This window comes from Harpia harpyja, chromosome 16, assembly GCF_026419915.1.
Source record: "Harpia harpyja isolate bHarHar1 chromosome 16, bHarHar1 primary haplotype, whole genome shotgun sequence".
In the NCBI taxonomy this organism is placed as follows: Eukaryota; Metazoa; Chordata; class Aves; order Accipitriformes; family Accipitridae; genus Harpia; species Harpia harpyja.
Window position 1 is genome coordinate 28,008,962 of NC_068955.1, and position 25,031 is coordinate 28,033,992.

At 38.6% G+C, this 25,031-nt stretch overlaps 1 protein-coding gene across 5 annotated transcripts in view; it reads right to left on the minus strand.

The window, feature by feature from the left end:
• Window positions 1-3,705: 3,705 nt before the first annotated feature.
• Window positions 3,706-25,031, minus strand: part of GAS2 (growth arrest specific 2) — a 98,440-nt gene continuing 77,114 nt past the window's right edge. For all 5 annotated transcript variants that reach the window (XM_052811720.1, XM_052811722.1, XM_052811724.1 and 2 more), the window contains exon 8: window positions 3,706-5,084. In XM_052811720.1, coding sequence (XP_052667680.1) covers window positions 4,866-5,084 — 219 coding nt within the window. In that variant the 3' untranslated portion in view covers window positions 3,706-4,865. The remainder of the gene's footprint in view (window positions 5,085-25,031) is intronic.

Genomic DNA, 25,031 nt, shown 5'->3' on the forward strand with positions numbered 1-25,031 from the left:
AAAACACTGCTCTTCTCTCTCTCCATCCTTTAAGTAAAGAACAGATACATCTTGTGCCTCTTTCTTAGGAGTCCTTGTTTTGCATGTCAGATTCATTCTTACAGCTATGAAACATTCCAGAGGATTGGGGAGCATGTAGTTCTGTATTACAAATCACTGACTGATAAAGCTATTTTTAAAGAGGTTTCTATACCATACCCATCTCACTGTTCAGATGGCCAGTCTGAACTGAATTTGGGAAGTTACTTGGGTAAATAAAAACACCTCTTGTTGCTTTAAGTTTTTCGGTAACATTAAATGCAGTTGAGAATAAAAGCAGAAAATACTGCAGTTCAGTAGTATACAACGGATCACTACCTGAAGCGTACCATTGAACGGTAAGGTTGAGAGCTATGTAGATTAAAGCTGCTCTGTCCTTTTAGAAACAGACACCTCCCCTCTCTTCCTTACCACTTAGTGCTGCAATAAGTAAATATGAAACACTATAGGAATTTTGTCCTTATTTCCCCCAATCCTAGACGTTTATTTCACCTTAGAGGCTGTTAAAATGCATCCTTTCATGTGGCTTATCTAGGCAGTTGACATTTTGTTTGCTTTACAGCAGTATATACCTTTTCCCCCTCCACTTTCTGAAAGCATTTTCTTGCAGATCACTTGAAAAAACTCCCGGCAGTCAAAGACCAGCGCTCGTAAGCTGAAATGAAGGGGCTGACTCTCGGTGACTGCGATAGCATAATCGCTGTTGCGGTAACAGAAAATGAAACCATCTGCTACTGCGGATTGTTAAACTACACAGATCGTGCCAGGGAGAGAGCGTTCGGGGCAGAGCTCCTTGAGGTTTGGGAGGGCACAGAAGCTGCGTCTCCGCAAGGGTGGGTAGCGCCGCTGCGGGCCCTTAGGAAAACAGATGACTTCAGCACGTGGATTTGGCACGGTGACAGACTAAATCACTGGGACACAGCTCATCAGGCACGAGCGGTGCCAGCAATTGGACTGGGATGGAAAAACCTCTCCAGCCCCATAAAGGTTCGCACGATCCCACGTGCCTGTTTCACCTCACTTTAGATTCCTAACATACCACAGGCTAAGAAAGCAGGAGACACAGAGCAAAGAAAAAGCACTCTGCCTCCTTCCCTATCAGGTACTGCCTATCAGCAAGCAAGGCAGTACAACACATAAGCCCAAAAAGAAGCAAACCCTCGCAAGCGTCTCTAGCAGACGTTTCTGTAACGCTGTGGTGCGGCAAACAGCTCATCTCCCTGACCTAAAACGAACACATATAATGAATTCAGTGTTGGGTCTTAAGTTATAAGAAACTTGCTGTACCTTCCCCCACACATATATTGATACCTCCCTGTTTCACTCATCCCCACCAACCGCCCTTGAACTAGCTTCCATAGATTTTATGTATCATCTCCAAACTGCTGTTGGAAAAAAAGGTGGTAATGCAAGGGAAGGAGTGCTCATCGCTAATAAAGATGAAGAAAAAAAAAAACAACCCCTATCCTCAATCATTTATGTAAATAATCCTGCTTGGAAGAAAAACTCCAGGTAATATATGAACAGCAAGGTGACAGAAGGTACCTCCCGTAATGAGCAATAACAGATGTCACGTTTCTAAACTAATTCCGAATTGCTTCCAACGTGGTGATGCTTATTTGACATTGGTAATAATAATAGGTTTTCTAAGGAATCTAACACAATTTAGCCATCTTTAGCACAGTCACTTATTCACAGCCAGCAGGAGCTCCTATGAGGTTTGTTCTATGACCCAATGAGGACTTTGAGCCTCCTCAACACTCACATTCAGCTGAGTTTTACAGCGACAGAGTAAGCTAAAATCACTACACGGCACGCTTCCTTACAATCATCTTCCACGGCTAGTTCAACATTTCCGCATCTCATCACCTGCCCTTTTAACAAAAAGCTACTCCAGTCTCAGCAGACCCTCCCTCACTTGGGGGGACAAGAGAAGAGCTGCAGGTCTTCCCTCTTGGTACTCTACAATTCAGTTCAGCCTTCTAGAAATCTACACTAGATACCTTAATACCATAGATTTTGGTATAGAAACTTCAAGTATCATCCACTATAGCTAGCTGGTCAAACAACGGGGTTTTTTCTCCCCAAATTCTTTCGACATGAAGCCTGTTCTGCCCCCATCACTGCAACAAAGGCCATACCTCTTCGAGCAAGATTTTGCTGCTCAGCTTCAGCTTTGTAAATTGAGCCTTAGGCTCCCAACAAATTCCCCGACTCCTACATTGCTATAGGAGCTAGTATACGAAGAAAACACCATTTATGAGAGCAGCAACACTTACCTTCTGAAGAACATACGCCCAACCTCTTCCTCCAGAACTAACTAGCTTACTGCACGTTTTGGTTTTTTTTTTTTTTCACTTTATTGATGCTCCTGCTTTAATTTCTTCCTCTGCTATCCACAGCCACACCAGGTGCATCAAATGCACCAAGTCCCACCTGCAAGCTTTTTACACAGATTAGGTGGTAGAGGCAATACTTTAACAAGTCCTTTATAGGTTTCCCATTTTGGAATAGGCCAAGTTGAAGTTTTAAGTCAGGAAGTGTTTTAATGTGATTTTTTTTTTTTTTTAAGATGTTTTGAGTATCCTGAATCAAAAAAGACTATTTTGATACCTATAGTCCAAGCACATAAAGCAGTTCACGTTTAATTTAAAATCTTGGTTTGGATTTACCAGGGTGGTTTGTTGAAGTTTAATGTTAAAATAAACCCAAGAATACTTTTTTTATAATTGGCTGCTCGTGATTTATTAACATGTAAACACCGTCAAATATTTTAAAGAAAAAACATAATAGTAATGCAAACTTAAACTTGGATGATGGAAATGCAACTATTTATGTTTTAAAGAGTAACCATTACTTCAAAATAAACATCTGACACTTTCGCAAGTCATTTTTTTTTTCTTCTTTGTTCATTTGAAAACAGATCTCTTGGTGCACATATTAAGATGGTGATTTTTTTCAGCTGTGCTGCATTTTTTTAAAATAATGTTGCTCACGGTCTGTTCTCGGCTCCCATAAGGGCTACGTACATTGCTTCTATGAGAATTGGGTCTTCCAATGGCTTTTCAAAGGATTTACTGCTTGAGTATGCATTTAATCGTCCTAGAAAATGTCTCAAAATAAGAATAAAAGGCTGCAATTTTTCTTTCTAAAACCATGTCTGGAATTATGGACTGCTACTTAGTATGGTGCACCAAGCAATTGTGAAACTGTATTTAGCAGATATTTTTAGATGGTGAGGTAGAATGGTTCCGTGGAAGTGAGATAAAACGTGCTGATTTTAGGAAGGCATGGAACATGAAAGAAGAAGGTCTTGATCCTGCCTAGCCAGTAGATACTTTGCTGTTAATTTTAAAGACCACAGGGACAGATCATAAGGAAGGATATGTTTTAAAATTAAACTTCGATAAAGACAGAAAAATACCAGCTGGTACTTAAAAAAGTATTTCAAGAATGCTTTCAATTTTTTTTTTCCCTGCAAAGGAAAATTAACTTTCAATAAAATCTGGATATTTCTGTGCTATCTGTAGTAAGTGAATCCTTGTCTCGTTCACTGTGTACCTCATTATTAGGTTAGCAGGCGGTATTGTATGTTGTAGGCATCCAGTCAGTAGCAGCGAAGTTTGGGAACACAGATTACAAATAATAAATAAGACTTTCAAAATGTATGAGTATTTTAAAAAATTTTATTTCATTTGTAATGAAACAACTGAGTTCTGCTCAAATTTATACAGTCAGTGAAATAATCCTATAAAATGATTTTTCTAGGATGTTACAAGGCACATAAATTACCAAATATAAACACAGAAAAGTAGCCAAAATAATGAACTAAGCCCCCATATGCCTTTAGCTATTTTAGAGGTGTGTGAATGATTTACAAGAATGTGAATCATTCCACTGACAGGGTAATGAATATTTCACATTTGGCATGACCAACGAAATTAAAAATAAGGGGAAGGAAAAGCTCAGCTTCAAGAAGAGCGTAGTGTTTTGTGACTCAGGAGGGACTAGCATCTTCTGAAGCTCGTCGAGTCCAAGGGCTGTGCATCTTTTCCTGCTTCCCTTCGCGGGTTGCAGTACATCACCCTCCCAGTACATCTGTATTGTCTGACAGAGGAAGGGGCAACCTCTCAACTTCCCCATGCTTCTATATTGGGCAACTTTGTAAAAAACAGGAAGGACCTACGTACAGATCTAGCACTGAGCATTGTCTTTAGCTTTAAAGAGTAGAAGGTGTGGGGGTTTTTTCCTTGGGCTTTTTTTTTTTTTTTTTTTTTAAGTAATCAGTTTGGGAAGTTGTTTGGCATGCAGTAAGTCTTTATATTCTACTGGTTAAGAAAATCTTGCAACCCATAAAAATAGTCAATTTTTATTTCATTTCAAAAGGCATTACCAAATAATTTCCACAAATATTCTTTTTCCACCTGCAGATATATATTTTTCAGCTAGCCTAACAGTCAAGGATTCAATGTAATAAGATTTTCATACAAATATATTGTATTGTGTATTTTCTTCCATTAACAGGATCCACTCCTTTATGTAACTCTAAGTATACATTCACATATTAGAGAGTAATAATTTGGCTAAAAATATATGTCTATTTCTTATCTGATTGTAGTAATTAGCCTATCAAGGGTAATTTGCTATAAAAGATACAGTACTAGAAATAAATAGTTCTACAGTTCAAAGATTTTCAAAATGGGTTGCCATTTCCAGTCTGTCTTAAATTTTCCAAAGTCCTTTTAAAGCATAAACTAAATTTACTACACTTGAGAAAATAATTTGGACCTACGTACATAGAATCCCAATCACATGAGAAGCTTATTTCACTTAATCTCCTTCTTGGTTTTGTAATGGGCAGAAACAACCAGATAATTGTCTGGATTCATGTCCCTGAGGGTTGGAGACTTGCTCTGGATTGGAGAAGTTTTCCCATCCACTCGGGAGATCTGCAACATTCGGCACGGGTCATGCTTCAGTAAGTAACCTGCAAAAGTCTCCCATCCTCCTCCAACACGAACCATCACATGTTTGTTGTGCAGCATCTGAAATTACATAGACGGGAAAAAAAACCAAAACCTCTTGAGAGGGAACCATTCACTGGGAAATCACATTTTTTCTACTGGAAAAAGCTGTGCTGACTTTTAATTAAAAGTCACAGACGTATGTTAGTAGTCTGCTTTATAATAGAAGGAAAGGAAAAGAAATAGTAGAATGGTTTTTATTTGAATGTAATGAGTAAATTAAAAAGGTAAGAAAAATGAGATCATGTTTAAAACTAATATTTTATGTAAACAATGCTACATGTTTTTCTAGTCCTGTAGCACCGAGTGATCCTGTTCTTCATGTTTTTAGTATAAACACGTTAGGGAATGCGAATAGTTTTCAGATTAATTTTTTGAAAATATGTTAGTAAAGACACCGTTTTATATGTCTTGAAACTGGCTTTTCTTTATAGGCTAGGGATCTATATAAAAGGAGTAGTGAAGGGCAAACAACCAAAACCATCTCCTCTATCTCTTAAAATATCAAAGAAGTTATTTAAGAAAATGAAGTACCCTTTAGTTTAACAAAGTAGTATTGCTGACATACATTTTAACTAAAATAGTCCAATGTTGCAATTAAATTAGTCTAATGAGGGACACCAGAAATAAAGTATCTGGAACTGTTTGGAGATACCTGAATTTATGCTGAGTTGGGAAAGAAAATACAAGAAAAGTCCCCAGGCTCTTACTAGCAGGAGAGCTCAGTACTGCTTACGCTTGCTGCCTTATTCCAGGAACACTGGGGCTTGACCTACAAAGGAATTTCAGGTTGAGAGGGATATCTAACTGCCAAATTAGGTACCTCTCTCTGATGTGTATCCTCCAGATCCACGCTCATTTTCTGCCTACACTCAAATAAGATTTTTCACCAAGTACCAATGTAACTTCTCCCACATCTGCACCCGTGACTTCAGTTGGCACTTTCACTAATTTCTCTCCTCTAGTTCTCCATGCAGAACAGTCAAATAAATACCAGCGAGGGATCATAAAGCAGCATATTCTATAGAAGCCACATCATAAATCATGCACTGAAAAATACTTTGATTAGTACATCTCATGAACCGCTAAACATCATTTAGCCGTAGCGCCAGAAATTAAAAATTGGCCCTGTAAAAGGCATGCTAGAAGCTGTTTAATGTAGTCTGGGTAACATTTGGATTTATGGCTGTGATGAGTATATGGGCTCTTCTACACGTCCAAAACTCCCTCGAGGGGTGACAGTATTTGCAATTGAGACTTAAGTGGCACATAAGCCTTTCGTAACAGCACAATTCAGATTAGTACACATAGCATAGGCAACAAAACAAGAAAAATTCTCAAACAATATCACAGGTAATAAAAGGCAAAAATGTAACTCTCAACCCCCCCCCCAACAAACACCCCACCTCAGACTAAAAATATGTTGTTTGATTTCTGTTATGTGAGGAGACAGATTCACCTGGAGTGAAGAAAGCATGGAAAGCTGTACAACTTTCTAAAGTTTGAAAATCGGAGTAAGTTTGTAAGGAATCAAACTCTTCATCTGAATAAGCAGCTGCAAATGAAATCTTGTTTGAAAGTTTTAATTTAAAACTTTTTAATGCAGGGCAATTCTTGCTTCTGCATTTTGGTTTTTCTGTGAAACACAGTGGGAAGTCAATTCAGCTTTACAGATACTGAAAAATAAAGTCACTTCTGATCCATCCCAATGAGAGCACACTCAAGTACTCTTAGTTTAATTAACACCTCTCAGCTACTGAGACTGTCTGTGCTGTTGCTCTGGGTTGTAGGAGCGTTAGCCTCTGTAACAGCTATACACGAGTGAGGTTTTTCTCTAGATTTACATGGATATGCAAGTAGAATCAGAGTCACATCTTCACCAATCACACTTTTTCATCTCAAGCTTTGTATTTTAGTTTCAAGACTTCATTTTGAACTGATAATGCTATGATCAGCCTTCAGCAGTATGAGATTTGAATCGTATCTTTAGTCTGGACAATATATCATGAATGAAGCAAATGGTTTTTACATCAGGTTTGAAAATAGCAATTCAAATGGTGACACAGCCTTGAGACAACAGTCTACAGAATTTTATTTAGCAACTTCCTCCTCTTTGAATGCCTAAAAAAGCATTTGAGAAATGCCCCCAAAACTTTTCGCGTTAAAACATTTGAAGCCCAACTTTGGTCCACTACAACACGTGATGGTGCTGTGGGAGGGAGTTAACTGTTGCTGACTTTCAGCTTCCACGTACTGTCACAGGGGGGTTCATGTTCCAAGAGCACTTCATATCTGGACTTTTGATTAAGAGTTAGGAATGGAAAGTTAGCAAAAAGTATGTTTGGTTCAATTTCCCTTAGGGACTACTGTGCAGACAAATAAAAACTACTGCTGGTATGTTATTTCCTGATTCTCAGGTTAAATGTACATCTTCTGTCTTTCCCCTCTTTTCTCTTTGTATTATTATACTACTCTGAAATTCATTGAATGCTTGCTTTCTATAGAGACTGGGTTTTCCTACATCCTAAATATAGCCATTGTTCATGCTGTGCTGTGCCACAAAAGGACCATTTTACTCCTACGGCCATATTTTGATGTCAGTAACCCCAGCACAAATCCAGAATAATTCTGCTAGCTTCAGAATTGCTCCAGGTTCACAGAAGTATAAAGGATTTCTCACCAAGGAAAAAAAAAAAAAAAGAATAAAATAACTTGCTCTACTTTCTAACTGAAAAAGCAGTTTCCTCCTCAACGTACTTCAGCTGGAGATAAAACTTTTGAGATTTTTATGATCCACCCAATTCAGCTTTTCATTGCATGAGATGTCTGAGAAAGAAAAAGTTGGACTCTACAATAATGAGGTTATTAGGCAGTTATCAGTGTAAATAAATTCATGACACGTGTCTATTTTCACACCACCATCCAGCCAACTACAGAAACTGAGAAAACCCTTTCTGTAAAATAAAATCCAACATATGTTTACGATTGCCATAAATCTTCGTTATTTCAGTTGCGTCTGAAGCAGGGCTGTCACTAAAGCCGTTCTCTCTAGAATCTGTGTTTAAGTTGAATCTATGGTGAAGCAAACATATGAGAAACCAGATAACCAGACAATAGCATCGCAGAGGGAGAAACTACAGATTGTTTTGGTATGCGTTAAGGGTGTATCAAGAGATAACATGAAAAATAGTCAATAAAAGTTAGGTAAACTAAGTTGTCATTGCATAGGACTTTGGCATCAAAGTGAAACATAGTCTAAATGGCTCTGGTTTTCACATAAATAAGTTTAGAGAGCTTATGGCTTATTAAAGAGATATTAGGCTGTATGTAAAGATATTAAGCTCATGTGAATGAGCATAGTTTTACTGGCTTGAAAAAAATCTATTCGGTTTTGTAGGAACTGAAAATCTGGCCCAATACTGTTATCGTTCAGATTATATTATAACTTTCTTAAAGAATATTTCAGGGAGGGAGGGGAAGCGGGAGGAGGAATTACACACTACGGATCTGATCCAAGTACTGCAAAAGCCAATGGAAAGAATCCTACTGACTTGGGCTGGGCTCTGGAAGCCAAACACAGCAACCTAAAGCAAATCATAGCCTGGAGTTAGTTGGTGTGATTTTAGGCCAACTTCAGAAACAATGTAGGCTACATACTGAGAGAATATTGACTATAAAATCCAAAGGTGTTTGGCAAAATAATGCAGTGCATCACACCAGTGGCTGTGCGAAGAAAGTTTTGCACTCCAAAAGTGAAACGTTAATGAGATGGGGAAAGAGAAGAACTGAATACATTTCTATTAATTTTTACTGAATATGAGCCGCTTCGACTCATTGTCATCAGTAGATATAACCCTTGTTCTCGTATCCTAGCGTTTAGGGGACCTTCTTTGAGACATGTGCAGAACTACATCATGAAATGGGCTTCTAGAGCGATGTATATTCACACTGACCCCAGAGACGTCGCAAGCCAACACAAAGGAAATCCCAGTGTTGTTAAGACTTATCCACATCACTGTGTCAGATCACTACCCATAGCAAGTTGGAAGGCCTCGCTGCCGTCGCTGCAGGCATCGATGCCCGAGGTGAGTACGCACACACACACGGTACGCTCAGACACGGCACCTCTACTTTATGATTTTGCTGCAACCCCAGCCGATGCTATTTAGGAATCATTTTGCTCCAGCTTCTCTGTACCATTTATGTTGATGATCTACCCTTCCGTCTATGTAAAAAAAAAAAAAAAAAAAGTCTGTCTCAAATCTCAGCATTATTCACTAACTATTCTTAGCAAAAAAAAAAAGTGGAGCAGGGTACGAAACTCGTACCAAGAATGGGACCCAGCTTCCCCAGCGAGTCTCTGGGCCTGTATCTAGCATATGGTACTGTCAAGTAATGACATTTTATTCCATAGACCATAGCTCATGCGGACATTTTCATGGAGTAGGACATCTCTTCCACACAAGACACTGGTCTCCCTCAGCATCTTCCTAGTTGTGACCTGAAGAACTGATGTTAAGAGAGAACTTGCAGCCTGGGGCTGCATGGGTGGCTGACAGAGGGTGAAGTCTTCCTGGAATTTGGTGCACATATCTATATGGAAAAAAAATATTATCTGGGGACTTGAGACACTATTGCTTCAGAGAACAAGGCTTCTGTCATCAAGTGTCAAAATTTTATTCCTTCTCCTGGCAAAAACTTTTAATGGTAAAGCTCTAAAGCCAGCAAAATCAGTTCTCAAAATCCCCAGCAATTCCAATGCTTAGCAGTTACCTAGGTCCTCTTGAAGGTGGCCACTGAAAATCCTCACATCTACCATTTAATGTAGAGCCAGGGCTAGCCTGGTGGGGCCCTGAGAAAGACGGTGAAAGACTGGCAATGTGCAGAGAAGCCTGTCTAGCTGTATGCCTTCACAGAAGCTCTGGCAATATTAGTTCAACATCCCTGACAGTCACCAAAACATACAAAAGTTCACGTTAACAGGTAATGCTAATACTCCATTCAAACAGGTCATGACTGGGGGCTGGCCAAGAAGAGGATACTAAGGAGAGCTGAATGGGCCCTGACCATTGGTCTGATAAAGCTCTGACAATTGGTCTGAAAATGGGTTTGATAAAAAAAGAAATTGAGGGAAACTACGCAGATGTGCAACACGTGCTGAGAGTGGCTGGCCTCTGATGGGGCAAGCCCGTCGCAGATTGGAGTTAGGATTCCTACTGGTTCCATGAACGTTTTGAGGACACCTGACAGGAGCAAGTGCAAGGGCCTTGGACAAAAGAAAAAGCGCTGCAGTGCTGCCCTGTGGATCATGGATTAGCAGTACTTAATAGTGATGTTTAGCAACGTCATATTTCCATCATCATTGATGTTATCATATTGACAGTTTACTCCTTTCCAGTACATGGCCATGCAGTAAACGCAGTAGTAGGCGGTAGTAGGCATTTACACCAAGTCTTCTAAACACATTCAAATGGGGAAGTGAATTTTCAGAAATTTGTAGGTAACCTGCTACATGGAGTTTTTCTACTTCCCTGAGAATTCAGTGATCTGAAAACACCATCAAGAATGTGTAATAGTCTCCTGATTAATTGCTGCAAGCCATGTAATTACAGACGTTAAAAATACCTTGTTAGCAGAGATTATGCAACTTTATCTCCAGAGTTCATTGTAAAATTTATAGCAAAATCCTGGTGTACCGTCACGTTTAAACACCGGTCTGGCTAGATTTAGATACATTCCTATTTTAAAAAGTTTACAGCCACTTTAGCATACATTTTGTAAGAGGCATTACTGTTGCTACGTACATAGAGTTCACCCTTTTAGGCACAAGGGATCGTGGGAGCAATTCCCAAGAGGACAGAGAAGAAAACCAGCTTCCAGCTAGAAAGCTAGAAAGCTTCCCTCCAACTATTCTTTTTCTTGGCTTTCAGTCTCCTTTTGTCATTGAATTTGTGTGTCGTCTTCTTAGAGAAAAGTTTCAGCCTGATAAAACAAAGCTTATTTTAGACTTTTAAGAACTCACTTATGTGCCTAAGTGCACATCTAAGGAATTCAAATGAAACCTCAACCCTGCAAATCTGAAAAAGTGCAAATTATGTAGCCAATTCTAGATATTAATTATTTATCCACACTGAAGTAATCTACTTACAGTATATTAATGTGTATTTTGGCAGGCAATAGTGTATTAGTCTCTTCCAAACCGAATTATCCTATGATCTGACTGTATTAAGAAAAAAAAAGAAAAAAACCAAACCAACCAAAAAACTTTCACCACCTGAAAAACAGGAAAAATGCACTCCTCATTTTTCCCTGTCATCCCTCATTAAGTCACATTGTGCCTAGCCCCCCTCTTGATGTAGGATTATACAAAACTGTTTTGGATTATGTCTACTAGTTTTAAAAGTTCCAAATGATGCAACTTGTATCACTCCAGTCATTACATATGGATTTGTTTAGGGACCTCCACTGAGTCTCTGTGTTGTCATTCTAAAACCCCAATAAAGGAGCCTGCACTTCCCCTCTCTGCAGACACCATGATAATGACATGGAAAATAGACAGCTCGCTGGCTCAACATCTCCTCCTCATTTTCAGGGATTTATATGTAGTAAATCACACTAAATGAATCTCACTTAGGTGGAAAAATCATTATAAAAAAAAGCTCAGCTTGAAAAAAACATGTCCAGAGTGCACACTAATTGCTTGTCACAATATTTCTAGCTGTGCTAGAGTTGGGGTTTATAATTAACACACTTTCTGAATTATAAAGAATTTTATTTTAATGTTATATCTTGGGCCGTAGCAAACACATTAACAGGTATCCACTCAGTTTATTGAAACGATCTCTTACACTATGCTGTATAAACAAAGAATGGGATGGAATGATTCTTTATAAATGATTTATAAGCTTCATTGGTTCAAGTCTATATTCCTGAAACAAGTCAAATGCAAACATTCCTGATTTTATAGTAAATATGAATAGTGGAAAATAAAATAGAATGGAGGCATTCATCGGAATCCCTAAATCTCCATTTTGGGGCAGAATAACCTTTATTGCTTTGTGTCAAGTGATATTTCTCACTGAACAAGGAGCTCGGTTTTCATGTAGAACCTAATAAAGTTCCCAACTGCTTCAGCAACACCACCACGCTTATATTCTCCATGTCTATTGACTGACATACGGGGTGGGGGGAACTGAAAGAAGTATTAACTTAAAGAGGTGAAACAAAAAAATTGTATCAGTATAGTTCCAGCTGAAATTATTTTCAGTGGCTGCTGATACACTGAAGCCTGATAGATTTTCCAGGTGAGGCAGCCACAGAGGCTTGCACCAATAGAACCTTCAAAGCATGTACAGACCAGGCCTTACACTAAATATAGATCAGAAGCCTCCTATAATTCACCAAGTCATTTTTTCAAAGTTTGTTTCGCATCAAAAGAACAAGCAGACTTTGCATATGCAAATACAAAAGGCATCTAAATAATCATTTGCACATGTAAATACCCCAAAGGCAATTTAAGCATGAGAAGCATGAAATGGAAAATGGCAGGTGTAAGTGTCTGCTTTTCTGCTTTTCAAAAGTTGGCTATCGTTTCACTCAGTCAAACAAAATTCATCAAAGACGACTACAGACTTATCTCTCTGGTGACAGGACTTTCATTTAGGAGGTCAGCCACAGTAAAGACAGGAGTTTTAAGCTTATCCTTATCTCTTCTGAAGTTAAAATCTGCTCAGTCAGGCTTTCTGCAAAACTGAGCTGAGTACTAATTTTCTAATTTTCTAATCCTCCTAGGTGAGAACTGTTATTATAATTAGAGTACCAAATATAAAAGAAGGAATGTTAGTGGTGCAGTATACTATATATAGTGACATCTTCAAGACAGACATTATCTTTCACTATATATATGGCAAGATCCCTGATCTGTGCCTGGTGCCCAAAGGCATTGTCACAAAACAAATAAGAATTTAGGGTACAATGACATATTTTGGTACCATTTTCCATATTCAACTCCAAACCGCTTCAGACACACGCATCAGACTCACATCAATAGTGAGGGTTGGGTTTTTTCAGCAGTAAGAATGAGATATTGGTATTAATTAATAATGTCCTCTATCACAGATACTGTTGTACCTTCAAAGACAACTTAATTAAAAAATAAAAAAAAGACACCTATCTTCAAATAAGTTAAGACATAACGAGAGACTCAAGGTTTAGTGGGCAATCAACACACACCTTTAACAGTCACTGTCCTATGAAGGGCAAAATGTTTGATTAAATGTGTTTTCATTAAATTGTCTTCCCTACGCAGACTTTTGTCAGTTTTCTATCACATAGTTGAGCCTCAAAAATGATGTAGAAATTCTTCAGGATTTGTAAAGTGATACAAGCTTATAGTATTATACAATAGAATATTATGTACTAGAATTTATTATTATAATATTACTGTAGTATAGGATTAAATTAAATAGGTATTACCTATTGTTTCACACTTAAATCTATTAACAGATTTTTGCAATCAAGTAGAAATGGAAGTGATCAAATATATAAATAAAGTGAAGAACCACTCTCCAAATTTTGGAAGCCTACTCAATAACAGATACTAATTTGGGAGAAGGAATAGGAGACAAAAGTGTGGGACTTTGTATCTGTTTCCATTTGTCACTGAAAACAAAGCCAAAACAAAATGAGTTCCAATAAGAAGTTTAACATTAGTGAGACTGATGCTCCTCTCTGATTGAGGGATTTTTTTTTTTTTTTTAAGGGAGGATTAAACTAGGAATGAATAAATTGAAAGCTTGGCACAGAACATAGTGAATTTGGGTAGACAGTATATGGAGATTTTCTTACTTCTACTTTGCTTATTCCGATCTGACCTGAAACATAATTCTTTGTGGGTTTTGTAAAATGGCTGGTGGTCTCAAAGCTGAAAGCCGTTGCGCAGTTGTAAATTATGTCATCTTTTTGAAGATGTTAATGAAAAGATCAGAGACCGGGCTAGCCCGCACTCTTATTTCTCAAAATGATGCTGCCAGTTCAGGCCTTTGCCGGCGTGACTGACGAAGTTTCAGAAGCCAGAGTTGTATCTGATTTTTGTTCTTCAATACTGTGTAGTAAACGTGGCTGTTTCAGGTATTAAGTTATTTGACTGTGTTACTTGTGTATCCTGCCTTGCTCACAGGCTTTTCCGTGACAATAGAAGTTGACTTCTTAAGATTGTTTCGCATCAACATGAAAATGCCAATCTTTAAGTAGCAAAGGGTGAGGTGTTTGAAACGTGATGAAGCATTATTACTTTGCCACAAAACCAGAAGGCTCACTAACAATACTTATAGCATAATGCTTGCAAGCTTGAAAATACTTAAACATTGATATTAAAATGATCCACGTGAGGTACGCAAGCTAACTCCTGGTCTCCTAGCAGATTAACTAACATATGCACCAAAAGGTCTCAGAGGAAACATAATGAAATCTAATAAAACTGAATGAGACCAGTTACACAGTATTTTCATTAAGTGACTGATCCAGTTCCTACTGAAGTCAATGGGAATGTATCCAATTCTTCAAAATGTATTTTGGGTCATGTTTTTCTGAAATCTGAACCTGACCCTTTTGCTCAAGTAAGTAATTTTTTTTTTTCTTTTCTGAAAAAGCCCCAAGGATAAGGGCTTTAAAACCGCATCCACCGTGTCCTTTGTTAATTAAATCTCCCTCACAAAGCAGCCCTCTCATTCTCCTTTTTATCTCACAGATATTTCTATGAAAAGATGCATAACATCATCAACTTTTTTACTTCACTAAATCACACTGCAGAGAGCTCTCTTCATTTAGAATATGAAGTGAATTGTTTTCACCCAGCTCATCCTTATTTAATTGATCAGTCATTTTGCTTGCATGTTGATTTGTCCTTTTTCTAGACTGACATTACTGTCCGTTCATCCCATTCAGCAACTGCTTCCACTTGCAAAAACACTCCTTTCCATGAAAAACTTAAGCAAAAGGAGGGTAAGTCAGGCTGACCTGAATTATATGAACACCCTTGCCTCTCTCTTGGGACTCAGTTTCTTGTCAGACCTTCTTTATCCCACTTGCAAGTTCCTGCTAGAGGATCTTTGGACCGACCTCATTTGAGATTTCCACCTCACAACTTTTCAATTTATTTTTCCAGTACTTACCCGAGTTGTTAAACTACCTTATCAGTCAAAACTCTTACTTTACATTGCTTATGAAACACTATTATAAGATGTCACATTTTCAGCACAGGGCTGATGGTGCAACTGGGAACTGAAGACATCTGTATCCTGCTGAAGACAGAGAGGCACAAAAATGAGTGATTCAACTAGTGATTCGACTGAAAGCAGATTGCTGTAGCTCAAAAACAGAGGCTTCATATATTAACATACCTTGTCGGTATGACCTATATTACCTGGTTACCTGCTGATGAAAGTTAAAATGCTCTAAGACTGCTTAAGTGACGTACAATTCACACATGACTGTAAATTCCCCCTAACAGGAAGGCAAGTGGAACTTGTATAAACCTTTAAAAATCTGGGGACAGTGCGAACAAGTATATCAAGTCTCTGCCTTTCACCCTTACAGAGAGCTAAATCCTGCTCCTCTGTTATTGTTTATGCAGGAGGCAAATCCTTCTCACCATGCATCACAGCAATATAAAATGAAAACTAAATTTCATTTAGATTTAGTCACAGCTCAGCAAACTAGCATGTAATCGGGTTAGAAACCCAATACCAAGGGGAAAGAGTTTATAAATTGTTCCTAGAGCTTTCCCCTAGTTGAGGTACATATGTGGAAAAGTTGAGATAGCTTCTTAGTTACGTCCTGGTTTACAACAAACAGCTGCTCAAAGAGGGCAGTTTATAAAGATCTGAAAGAAGCCAGGAAGCATATATTTCAGCTTCAAGACACAGGGTGTCTAAGAAAACAGAGTGAATAAGATGCTAGATGACTAAAGCCTCATACAATCCAAGGGAAATAACGGAGGATAACTACGGACCATGACCTCCACTTAAAGCAGTCAGAGAACAGGCAAATGACATGTTTACACTGGTACTAGGCACGATATGCCAGAAGCTTTTTCCATTTGATATTTCAGCAAAAGACCACACGAGAACAGCACGCAGCCTCCCAAAACGGGCAACAGCAATTGCTGAAAACAATGCTCCTGTAAATCTAATCTAACAGCGTACATCGGGAACAATGAAGATCAGCAGTTGTGGATTTATCCGAAGTACAAGCAACAGCAGGGCGGTGACAGAATGGGAGAGTAGAAAACAGGATTTCTCAGGATGCGTGGATGAGCAAGACGATAACAAACAGGTGACCCAGAAACACCCACTGCAACATTAGAGACAGCAGTACTTAAGAGCCAGGGGAGAGAAAGCTTCTTTTTGACAGGCATCTAACAGTAAGCAAGAATCAAGCAGCACATAGAAATCCTGAATTGATGTGAGACATGGAATATCAAAGGATGGAGAGGAAGATCTCAGGGCAACTAACAGTAATTACTAAAACTACTGAAAGACAATTTAAAGACTCAAAGGACAAACTGGAAGCGTGTCTGACAACACTGTCCCATAAATTATGGGATCTAGCATAGAGATGACTTTTAGCTGACACCCAGGCATCTGAAGAGACGGTAGAGATTGAAACTATGGAGCAATGATCAAGAGAATTGCACACCACACCTGACATTGGGACCTGAAGCATATACACAGACATATATGGAAGGTGGTGTCAGGGGAACTGAGAATTTTAGGGGAATGGGGTAAGACAGAAGAAAGGTCCACTTGCACAGTGAAGTGAATGGAAAGATCTCATTAAGCCTGAGGCACTGAGGAACAATCAGTTGACTAGCGAGGAGGTCCCAGCTTAGGCGGTAGCATTTCCACAGTCATTCTACCATTAAAGATACTTAGAACCCATGAAATAACATCTCGCCTTCTGCAAAAGAAATAATCGAGCGAGGCAACTGGAATTTTTCCCCTTTCACATTGCAAAAAATGCAACCTCCTCCCTCTATTTGTTCTTGGCAAGAGATGAAGCGAATATGCTTGGTGTAATGACATAAAACACAAATGCACGTGGATGGAAACTAATGAAGAAAATTGCCTGTTCCACTGGTTCAGCTCTGGATTGAATACACATGCAGGGAGCCCGCCTCGTTTGCAAAGCTCTAGAACAGAACAGGAGTTTAGCCACTTTTCATACACATGAAGAAGCCAGGAATTGGCTTGGAGGGTGAAAGCACAGCCACGTAAATTCTGCATGGCATAGACACCTCAAGGTCAACAGCCTATCGACCTCCGGAGGTTAAGGAAAAGGCAAAGTTGCATAAAACATTTTTACAAAGGGAAAGCACTGGGGAAAGTAAAATTGAAGTGTTGTCTGTAGCACAAATGTTGCACTTAATGAAACTAAAGTCTTTACTTCTGTTTTCAGAATATAGCAGACTCATTGAAAGAATTACTTAAAGTATTCCCGCTTATCTAACTGAAATCAAGATACATCTTTGGATGTGTACCGATATAAATAACCTGAGAGTTTGGACATTTGGGATTCTCAGTCTTGATTAAACTTTCCCCCAACCCTTACTTTTAGTTTCTGTCTGTCACAATTTTATAGAATTTGGGAATAGTACATGTAACACTAGACCTTGGCTGCTGTTTGAAAAAAGCATCCTGCGTAGGCCAGTGCTTCGTGTGCGAGAAATGACTCAGACGCAGACAGAAGTAAACACATTTGTTTATTCATTAAGAGGCAAGTGAATTTCTGACAAGTGGAGGCTTTTATTTCTTGGACAAGGAGGAATAATGGCAAGGAAAATTAATTAGATGCGGGAGTCATGTTCAGAATGGCATTTGTAGGTAAAGAGATCATGCGTTCCCGAGCACTTTGGGTGAGACCCTGCACCTGGTTGGCTATGAGGTCAATGAGGGTGACGCTTTCTCGTTGCATCCCCTCCAGACATTTATGTGTGGGCTAGCCACAAAGACCTATCAACTGAAATGTGGGATATTTAACAGAAATCCAGTTCCTTCTAGCTACAGCACCGACTCGTAAGAAATATTTTATGCAACCCTCAGCAGAAGAGATGATATGGCAAACAGATTAAATACAGAAAAAGAAATCAGACAGAGTTTATGAGGTTAAGTGAAAGAGAAAGCATAAACTGGCAAGTGCTGTCTCTGGATGGAGACATGGAAAACCAGATGTACTAAGAGCAAATAATGGGGGGAGGGGAAGACAGTCTTTCAGAAAAAACATTTCAAAAACATAAGCCTGAGGCTGCCAAAATAAATCTATGAGTGATTGCTTATAAAGAAAAAAGCTTTACTCTTACCTTTGAAAAAAAAAAAAAAAATTAATTTTCTTAATTGTAGATAGTTCATGTTCCTGTTAGCATTTTGAGCCTTGGAAAGTCTCTCTCAAAAACAAAAAGCTAAGGGGACAATTCCGTCTCACGTTCTAAAGTTAAGTAAGTTTTTACCCCTCAAGGAATACCACTGAAATCAATATATTGGAGCAGCGAGATACTACTCAGAATGAGTTCGAGAGGCAAAATCTAATAAGAAATAAAAATGAGTTCCGCTTATAAACAGTGCACAAATTTAAAAACAGAAACCTCTCTAAGGACAAAAGGAATTAATTTTAACCAGACCATCACAATTCTCCTGATTTATATTCCTGTAAGGATATTAAGTCATTTACAGAGTCTATCCGTGCAGAGTGATCATCCATTTAGATTTTGCCACTGAATGCAACAAATCTAGGATTTCACCATGCAAATGTGCGTGGGTTGCATGTGAACATGCTTGTGTTATAGCAATGCAGAAGTACATGAAAATGTTCTTTTGAATCCTAAAGTGCCATCTGCTTTCTAGCTATTTTCTCAAGACTCATTCTGTCTCTCCTAATTTCCTGAATAACAGCCTCAAAACAGTCAAATAAAATATTTCCCGCAACCCAATAAAAAAAAAAAAAAAAACACAAAAAACTCCACCGTCATCTACAAAATTCTTCTCACTGCCTGCCTATGGAAGTGATGGGCATGTGATAAGTGACACAGACATGTTATAAGTCTAGCACAGATTGATTTATCATATGCGTCCAACTGCAGCAATCTGTATGTTTCCCTAACTCTGGCTGGATTTTTTCTTTTTAACGTTCCACATTGCTTCAAACAGCTACTTTCAAGTGTATGCAAGATTAATGCAGAAGCTGGAGTTAAATGTGCTTCCTTCATTATGCATCCATATCCTCAGGGATACCAGTACAGCAGACTCAGCAATAGCTTTCTTGCAGTTGCGATCTTTGTAATATTTGTCGCGAAAGTGACTGTAGGCCATCTTCCCCAAACCACCATTCTCCTCAGTGGACAAGACAGGCTCTGACCTCTATAGACATTAAACCTAAAAGGATGCTTTCAGCAGTGTTGCAGCTGGAGCTTACCCTAAGTACAGAAAAGCAACCAAGTCGAATGCAGTTTCTCACAAGTGCAGAGGAAAAAGAAGGGAAATTTCATTATTACAAGTCATTCATTTCACTTAAAGCATATGACAACCAGGCACATCGTGGAGATTGGAAAGTCCTTGAGCAGAAAAACATTTGAGTAAAGTAGCTGAAAATATTTTTTGCTGCAGTAAAGCTTTCAGTATCTGTAATTGTATTTTTCTAATCACACAGAGACACTGATATAAAGCGTCTATGAACACAAATTGCTCAGAGCCAGAAGGTGAAATCTCTTACCTTACCTCAAACAATGAGAGTTCCAGCTGCATTTCACACAGAGTTGGACTCACTAGCGGCTGTTTTAAACCACCAGCGTTTAAAGGCAGTTCACACCGCTCCCTATAATTCTGGTCCCCTCATTCCTTTCCTGCTTGCACGTCTGGATTTTCTTCCAGTTGAAACCATGTCGTGTTGAAAACTAACATGCCCATCTTTTGCCTCCTATTGAAATAAAGATGCTGCCAGCTCCCTTAGTGGTAAAAATCATGACCTATAAATTTTAAAATTATGTTTAACGTGTTTAGATTTACCCAACATTCAAAATTAATTTCAGTTGAGATAGGTATAGCAACGTGCTCAAGTTGGTTGTTAGTATTTCAGTTTAACGTGTTAAGTCCAAAGTCGTAATACTTTGGGAGAAAAAAACAAAACCGCAAACCCCAATATTAAAGAATAACCCCAACAATTGGTGCTTTTAAACATTTTTCCTAGCTGACTTTCTGAGCTTTTACAGACCTCAAGTCCAAGCAGGTCAGTGAGACAGGATGGATCAAGAACTGGATGCGTGCTTGGCCATTATTCCAGTTAGTATGACTCACCTCCTTCATGACCCTGAGAAATTAATTCCACGAACACACTCTTTTTTCTTTCACTACCCTTCCACTTACTTTGTCTGATCTGATCATCTGAAAATCTAAACAGAATCAACATTTAGTATGAGTTTTTACAATGCCTAACATGAGAGACCTGATCTTGGTTAGGTCCTGCAGACTTCACTGAAGAATAACACCAGAACATATAATGTTAATGAAGTCATGAAAGAGAGCTACCCCATTGTCTTATACTGCAAACTAAAGATTTGCAAAAACATCACTCTGTCCTAATGTTTAAACAAACAAACATATAACAGAATAATTTATTCAGAATTCCAAAATTTCAGGATTTTTTACAGTTGGATCTGGTTCCAAGCTTTTTATTTTCATCCCTTTCTTAGTGAAACAGCTACTTTTCATAGCTGTGCATCCCATGCTACAAATTAACATTACTTAAAATAGGAAATGTTGTTGCCTGGAGCAGCAAAAAGCCATGCACAAAATGAAGTCACTTTTAGGATAGTGTAATGTCTTACTGAGTCATAAGACTTAAAACCTAGTCAGCAACAGGAAACTATGACAGCATCAGCTATCATTTACACGAAGAAAAAATGATGACAAAGTATGGGATCACACTCATCTGTTCATTAATGAGTCTCTCAAGGGCATCATCACTCCTATGCATTTCTGAGAAACAGATAACAAATGGCATGCCTAGAGTCATCACAGTACAACTCAATTGCTTACCACGGCCTGTGCAAAAAAAAAACCAAACAAAAAAAACCCAAACCAAAACCCAAACCAAAACACACAAACAAACCCACCAAACACATCAGGATTGCAATTATGAAGAAAATCACAAGGAGGCAGACAAACACTACGATCAATTAAATGCATGAGAAAAAGGAACAAAAAAGGATGTTCAGGGCAAGTGAAGATCTCACAAAGGATAGTTAGAACTTCTTCACTTGCTTGTGTAATAAAAACTAACAGAAACTGAAAATCCCCAGACACCTTAGCAGATTACAAAGAACTGAGTGCCATGTATTTTATGTCAGTTCTTTGTGAAGAACTAAAAAATATTTGACACTGTAGAGGTCTTATGCACTGATCAGCGTAACCAGTACCTTAACTTCAGATAATTTTCTGCAGTCTGTGAGCTCATTTGGTATTAGTACCTGCCTCATTTGTTTTGACACTATCAAGTAAGTGAAAGGAAAGACAACAGTCTGAGGTGTTGTATAGACTGGAGAAAGGAGGCCTGCACAATAGCAACATGCCATCCACCTTAGCTGTGAGACAAAGACCACAAAGACTGTATGCTCCTAGGATAGAACAAAAGATATCATTTCTGTTTGATCATTGGAAACCGAGGAAAATCTTGTCTCTGGATTTAAGCCAGAGCACAGCCCCATTGTTTCAAGCACAGAGGCCTGAAAGGGTAGGCATGTCCCTACTTTCAATTTTCATTCGGGCTTACCTTTAGTTCGAAGAGATTTCTGAAAAAGATTATTTCTCTCTTCCTGTAGCCACATATTTGATTTCCACAAGCTGAATTACGTCACAAGTAACCATTGCCACAGAAGAACTGTTATACTGAACCTGAAGCTGATGGCAACAGCTCCTGCTGTGGGTCTGGGCTTAGATATCCACCACGAAAAGCTTGCTGCTCTACCAAGGGAAGTTCTCACAACCATAATGTCCACTGCTGCATCTAGCAGCACCTCTGTATAGCCTTTAATGTGTGCTATGCTGAGATGACATTGCTTTTGGAATTTACATAGGAAGTTATTTCATTACATCTTTTTCCAAGAAAGCAACAATGACACTCAAACAAAAACACTACAAAACTCTCTGGAGTGAGGGCCCCAACAAAAGAATGCTAATAAGGCTTGTATTTTTCTGGACATTCTCAGGATAATCTGCACACTTTCAGGTGCAGAAGTTGCCTAGAATTTTTTTGATGAAAAGTTCAATAATGCCTTCATTACTCAAGCTTTTTACCTCATCATGGAATTACTTTCAGGACTGGCAGAACGCTGGAGTGTCTGATCTAACCCATAGGAGTAAATAGTATACAACGACTGTAATACCATTTCACTTCCTCAAATTTATGAGAGAGATGGAGGTTTAATTATAAGCTCTAAGACATACTTTTTGCATGACCTTCAGCAAGTAAATATACTGTAATTCTATACTTCAAGTCTCTAGGCTGGGCATAACAAGACTTATTTTTTCCATTTCTTCTGTGTACTGGCTTGCCGGTTATTCAAAGACAGGATCTTTGAATATATGTGGAGAAAAACATCAACATTAGAAAGTACAGTTTCCAATAACTGATGTAAACCAGTCAGAGGGTAGCTATGGTTGAAATTAAAAGCAGTTTTTAAGACTAACACTTATCATGACTCCTCCCTGAACACTTGCAGATGAAATTGGCCTGTGCTTATAATTACTGAGCCGCCTACATGTGCCTGAAGATGCAGCAACTATAGCGCACAATTTCAATGTGCACTAGGCCCCTAGCTCACTGTGACTCCAGCTTATTAAAAAAACCCCCACAACAAAAAACCAAAACCAAACCCCAATGAAATAAACACAAAGGAACAACACCAACACGATGCATTGCAATGATGATAGTTATGAAGTTTAATTAAATTGAGAAATTTAAAACTGGGGAAGCCCCAGCCATGCGACTACACTGGTCTGAGGAGATCATGTGCCAAAACCCAGAAATGATTGAAGAGGAGCTGTAATATGCTTACAATCCATTTATTCCTGTGCCAAAGAACTAATGTTATTTTAAAAAGCCTTTAAAAGCAATACAATATACCAGCCAGCCATAAAACCATTTGTCCTTGGTTGCTTAGCGATCCTAGAATAGAGAAGTAAAGAAGTTCATTGGGTCTTTATTCTGACTAATTCAAAAGGTTACATGCTATTGTCTAGTCTCATCATTAAATATATCTAACAATATGGTCTATTAAAAGGAAACTATTCCTTTATACTATGCTCTATGAAAAAGACTCATTAAAATGTGGCTACATTGAGGATATTGCTTACAAAATCTTTTCTAATAGCAACAGGAATTAGTAAACACTGCTGAGGTACATTTATTGCATTTATGGATGGGTTACATTTTAATAATTGAATCCACCTATTTTTCCTCCATCTTCCCTCTACAGGATGTTTTTTTCCTTCACTTTCCACAACCCACAAGCTTTAGGGAAATCTGCTCTCTGCCTTATAGGTGAGAGAAAATTAAAACCTGCCAAAGAATGGAAGCACAAAGGAACAAGTACAGAAATGGAGAATGGCGCAAGCCTTTCTCTTTACAAGTGCCCTGTGGCGATCCAGTACTCCAAAATGGCAAGGAGGGGAAAACTGGGAACTGTTCTCAGCCCAGTCTCGTAGCTGTCTGACATTCTGAGGCCAGAATATTCCTCGAATAGGTGCAATATAATTTTAGTACCAGTCCAGTAGGGACGATTGCTTAACATTTAAGGTGAAAGACTGCATGTGAACACTTGTTGTGCAGTAGTTGACATGCTGTTAACTCACACCCTAAAAGTAACTTGGTTAATTTGCCCAAAAATCTAAGTAGCATGATCTAGCTCTATAGAGATGTAAATTAATTCTCAATATACTGAAACAGATATTGTAGCCTGACTCTCTTCCAGAAAGTTCTGGACTGTGGACTGAATGCTTGGCCTCCAATTGCTTCCCCCCATGGTGTAGTGCAGCAGGAGCTGTAATCCCATCTCCTCCCACTCATGCTTTCTCTGGTAGGAATGTTTCCACCACTCCAGACTCCACCTCCTTCCCTTGATGAGTTGCAGGAGAGCACCACATTGCATTAAGCACCTTACACCCTCACCACTTATTGTAAGCAGTAAGGAACTCTGGGCTCCAGACCAATGCCACTCCTGCCTCATCCGGGTATGTCATGTATATAAAGAAGGGTACACGGACAAAAGGACAAATAATGGACAGAATAGTCAAGAAGAGAAAAAAGACTTCCCCCCCTCAATATAGAGTTCCACCTATACAGCTCCATTCAACTAGGTGTCCTTTTCCTCTTTGAAAAATGCCCTCCTAGATTCATAAACCCTGTAGGTAGAGCATGGCAAGGTAAAAAACATGAGCTGACCAACATTTAAGATTAAAGGTCACGATACGTCTGTATCTCCTCTATTATTTGTCACGTATCTGGGGAACAGATAGTAGTTAACGATTGATATTTAACAATACTTAACTATACTGAATGTCAGTATATTATACACTCATTCTAACAGCTATTTTTGATTAATTTCAGTCCAGGTTCATATGGGCTTTTTTACTTGTACAGAAGTTGTCTTTCTTTGAAAAATGCATCATTTGTATATTTTATTTCACTCTTTCACACTATGTCTCCGCCTTAGTCCCAAGTGCCAGCAAGTCTCTGCATTGTAATTGTCCTATGGCCTCACTCGAATGTCAATTCACAAAAAAAATTTGACCCTTATCTCTTTTAGCCACACTATGTTCTCACTGTTGTCAAATTCCAGTTCAATTTGCCTTTACATATGTGGTACAGTCTAAATACAAACAACTTCTATTTTCACGTAAATTTGAACTAAATAACACAATA